Source organism: Podarcis liolepis (assembly GCF_965112155.1).
Source record: "Podarcis liolepis genome assembly, chromosome: 13".
NCBI classification, from domain to species: Eukaryota; Metazoa; Chordata; class Lepidosauria; order Squamata; family Lacertidae; genus Podarcis; species Podarcis liolepis.
In genome coordinates, this window is record NC_139573.1 from 29,444,418 (window position 1) to 29,449,296 (window position 4,879).

The window sequence follows — 4,879 nt, forward strand, 5'->3', positions numbered from 1 at the left end:
AACTGCCATTTCAGCATTCAGCTTTGGGAGGGGGCCATTAAGAGATGGGGAATGAGATTCACAGAAGGATTTAAAATCCTGCAAAGGTGGGGATTTGGAGGGGGGTGGAGTTCTGGGGAGAAGCAGTCCATTTTAAAACAGTATGTTCCAGTGAACAAAGTTAGAACTGCTGTTGCCTGTTTTAAGCCTCCCCACTTTTTTGCAGGGTGGGTGGGTGCGACAACAAAGGAATTTGACCCTATGGCATTCATAGCCACAGGCCTATGTACAGTTGCTTATGGTAATAGTCGCTTGGCATTTAGAACTAGTGAGGTGCTCCTGAGGAAGATTGCCAAGTAGCCTGAAACTCAGTAGAACCCAAGGATTCCTTTCTCTGCCTTCCCTAAATGGAAACCAAGGGAAATTGGGCAAAGTTTAAAAAGTTGGGAGCAACTTTTTGAGGAGCAAACCTCATGTTGAGACTTTCAGAGGGAGAGGGAGTGAGAAATTGCATGCTAGACCAATCATCCTCAGAGCTAAATTAGGGTTGCCGTATTTTGAAGAGCAAAAAAAAAAAGAGGATGACTCTCATTTTAAATACCCCCTACTATATGTAGGTTATAGAAACTGTGATATATTGCTAAGGGGGACAGGAGAAGAGAATAGAAAAGCAAGTCTTTGGCTACCAGTTATGTCTATGTCTCATCCAGAAAGTATGGCAAATTTTAAAAATCCACTCGGATAGAAATTTTACCCCTGAAAAAGAGGATGTGTCCTGGAAAAAGAGAACACATGGCAACCCTATAAATATCAATGGTGGAATGCAGCTTAAAGAAATCTTCTTGCTTTTGACATTTAAAAACAAAGAATGAAAGAACGTGCTGGTGCTTTTTTCTGCTTGGCACTAGATTTCAGAGAGAAGAAATCTGGGTGTACAGAGAAAACATTATATCCTTTGAGCTGCGTATCCTTCATCCAAATGGAATCCCCACACAAAAAACACATCTACTTTTATAGTGTAATACCCCCTTTGCCAGAGAGGAACCTTATCACTGGATAAAGCACCTGGTAGGACCACCACATTTTAGCACTAAGCAAACATCTGCAGCTCAATCCTTATTTGTATTGACTCACAGGAACACCCTCTGACTTCAAAGGGGCTTTCTTCTAAGTAAACATAGCTAGCATTGACGCCCCCTAAGAAGTAAATATTTATTGAAGATCATACTTGGGCAGCTACAAATTCACTTGCCAATTTTTTAAAAATAAATAAATGAATAAATAATGAAATCTGCTTAGGAAGTGGCAGTTATCAAATAAAAATATCTGATACAAAAGCCATCCCTTTACAGGTTACAACCAGTATCCCAACCTCTTATTTGCTGGATGAAGAGTTCTTTGGAATTCAAAACGCAGAACGTTAACAGAGGTCAGTCTGATGACAGATCGATCATACCGATTTTATATCTCCTGGCAAAGTGCTTTGAATGCCAAGCAAAATTAACAATTAAACCCGTTTAAATTGTTAACAACTGCCAGATTAACATCTGAGACAAAACAACAAGCAACACTTGCAATGTCACATCCAAAGGAAGAGACACTCCTTACAATCCACAAATGAGTGACCCTAGCAATTGTTATTTTACAAACAACCTGATCCTATTGATGTTCACTTGTAAATCTTCCTTACCCTGAAGCAAGTGTGCACAAGATTGCAACCTCACTTTACTTTGTAAACCAATTTGGCTGAAATTTTGAAGTTTTGACCTATGAAATATGTATTGTACTGGTGTATATTTTATACCTCTCGGTATGTATGTATTCTGAGCATGTATTCTGCGCATGAACTAAAGAGAAACATAACATGTTTCTCTTTAAACAAATGGGAACAGGAGAAAGCATTTCCTAAAATATAGCCAGCGATCAACCTGCGCTGCAACCATCCTACCAGAAGACTTCAGCTTTATATTGTATCCTTAAGGTACTTTTAAGGTTGTGATTCCAGAAATCCACATCTTAGTAGCCAATTAAAAAAAACAACTGGGGTCTAGGAAAGAAAGTAGCACTTCATAAATCTTGCCATTCTAGAGCGTGTATTTTAAGGCGGTTCAGCACTTTAAAAAAATATATTTCTTGTTGCAAAATTCTAATGGAAGTAGAGAGGAAAACAAAGTAGAAAAGTCCAAGAAAACAATAGATTTCACCATCATTTTCACATAACAAGTGGTGTTTGGGTAATACTATTATCACAGAATTCCTTTGTGTGTATGGGGTTCAGTAAAGAATTATACAAAAGCTGTGAAACAGGAGAGACTGCATTGTTTGGTCTGCTGTTCTAAGTTCTCATCACGGCAAAGCGGTATTTGAAAAAAAGAAGCAGCAATAATTCCTAAGGGCAGAATCCTTTCCCTGCCCTAGTGTTTATTTCGTTGTCCCACTTTGCACAGAAGCAGGACACCAGGACCCCACAGAGAGTGAGAGGTCAGTGTACCTCCTACATCCCTGGCATCCCTTTTGAAATCCTGTCTCGTGGTTCCCAGGAGCTTCTGTGGATGTGGATGTGTGTGGAAGAGGAGGAGGAGGAGAAGAAGAAGAAGAAGAAGAAGAAGAAGAAGAAGAAGAAGAAGAAGAAGAAGAAGAAGAAGAAGAAGATGACGGAAGGCAATCAGCTATGAAACTGTGCACTACCTGCGCGTGAAAATAAAATAAAAGGAAAGGAAAGGAAAGGAAACCAGGGTTTTGCTGAAACAGAACTCGTCAGAATTGTATCATCTCTCACCTTCCATTTTGTTCTGCAGCAACCGCTCCAGATGCTTCTCTTCTGAGTCCTGGGATTCCTCTGGACTTTCAGAAAGAAAATAAGATTCCCAACCTGGCAGGCTTCTGCTTCAAAAGGGAGCTGTCTTGCATCGCAGCAATGAGACTCAGGGCTTGTCAGGGAAGGACAGGAAATACTTGCATGTTGTGTAGGAACAGAGCGCCCCCAGGTGGTGGGGGGAGGTGGCAGATGTGGTGCAAAAACATAATAACGAGGCACAATTTTTTTAGTTGCTGTTACTCATTTGTTGGGGGGGGGGGCAGGAATCCAGCCGTCCTTCTCCTAGTTAAGGAAGCATCGCTTCTCCAGTACTCAGACCACAGTGTATTGATCTGGGAGGTCTTCTCCCCTAACTGTGCGTCTGTTGGCTGCTTCTCCCTGTTTGATTCAGATTACTTAAAACCATTGTAAACATTAGCAGTGCACTTCTGTGCACATTTATGCAGAAGTAAGCCACACTCTCTTCAATGGGACTTACTCCCAGGTCAGTTTGTATAGGACTGTGGCCTAAAGGTTACAAAGACAATTTAGCCTAACCTTCCTCACAGGGGTTGTTGTGAAGATGAAATGGGGAGGAGGAGGAACATGGTTATGTACACAACCTTGAGATCCTTAGAAGATAAAGTATATTTCTATGGTGTATATAAATGAAATAAATAAATAAAATGATTAAATAAAGCTATTGAGACCACTACTGACTGAGGCCTGAATGTTGATGGGCAACTTCAAGGCCCCTCTTGCTCTCCTTTCATAGGATTCTTTACCTTTTAGGGACAGATTTTTCCAACTACTGTCCTCATCTCTTCAAAGATAATAATAATAATAATAATAATAATAATAATAATAATAATAATAATTTATTATTTATACCCCAACCATCTGGCCAGGTTTCCCCAGCCATTCGGGGAGGCTCCCAACAGAATATTAAAAACACAATAAAACATCAAACGTTTAAAACTTCCCTAAACAGGGCTGCCTTCAGAGGTCTTCTAAAAGTCAGGTAGTTGTTTATTTCCTTGACATCTGATGGGAGGGTGTTCCACAGGGTGGGCGCCACTACCGAGAAGGCCCTCTGCCTGTAGCCTCACTTCTCGCAGTGAGGGAACTGCCAGAAGGCCCTCGGAGCTGGACCTCAGTGTCTGGGCAGAACAATGGGGGTGGAGACGCTCCTTCAGGTATACTGGGCCGAGCCCGTTTAGGGCTTTAAAGGTCAGCACCAACACTTTGAATTGTGCTCAGAAACATACTGAATAATCTCCTCTTTGAAGTAGGGCACAAGACCAACCTATTCCTTTTTAAAAAAATAATAATAATTTATTTAACATAATTATTACAAAATATAAGCAAAATATTGCAAATACATACATAAATACATACATATTTCAGATAAACACACATATATAAAAAAGAACAAAAGAGAAAAGAAGAAGAAAAGTTGGAAGAATTTCTTCCAAATTTATTCTACAAATATCTCAATATTAAAATATTAATAAAATTTCATTGACTTCCATCGCTTACACTGCACTTCTATATACATTTTAAGCAAGATTGTATCTGTTATTCTGTATTATTCCCATACAACCTCACACAAATATTCTAATCAATAAGTTTTCTAAATCTTTCATAAACCTATTCTAAACAAAACCAATACTTTACATTCAATCTTTGTCTACATAAATAATCATTTAAACATTTCCATTGTTTCTGGATTATATTTTTTGGTTTTTGTCTTATCAAATCAGTCAACTTTTCCTAATTCCAAGTATTCGCATACTTTATTCTGCCATTCTTCTTTAGTTGGAACATAATTTCCTTTCCAAAGGCCAACCTATTCCTTAGCCCACTCTGAGTGGGCCAGAGGGACCTCAGTCACTCTCTGGGAAGTGGGCAGGAGACTTGAGAACCCACCCAATGCCTCCCCTACAACAGCATCTTGCAGGGCAAGATGGGCTGCGGAAGGCCAGGCTATCTTCCAGAGATGCACATTTGCCATGATGGACTCTCATAAACCTCCAGAGAATCCCGAGGTTCTCCGGAACAACCGAGGCAGAACAGTAGCCATGGTTACTAGAAAGACAAGTT

General features: G+C 39.9%; 1 protein-coding gene across 3 annotated transcripts in view; it reads right to left on the reverse strand.

Moving 5' to 3' along the window:
- Positions 1-4,820, reverse strand: part of IKZF3 (IKAROS family zinc finger 3) — a 63,998-nt gene extending 59,178 nt beyond the window's left edge. The window contains exons 1-2 of one of the 3 annotated variants that reach the window (XM_083469943.1): positions 4,626-4,820; positions 2,759-2,823 (exon numbers count right to left, since the gene is read on the reverse strand). In XM_083469943.1, coding sequence (XP_083326069.1) covers positions 2,759-2,765 — 7 coding nt within the window. In that variant the 5' untranslated portion in view covers positions 2,766-2,823; positions 4,626-4,820. Of the gene's footprint in view, positions 1-2,758; positions 2,926-4,625 lie in introns of those variants that run through there. The other 2 variants (XM_083469942.1, XM_083469944.1) reach the window with 2 other exon arrangements.
- Positions 4,821-4,879: the final 59 nt, after the last annotated feature.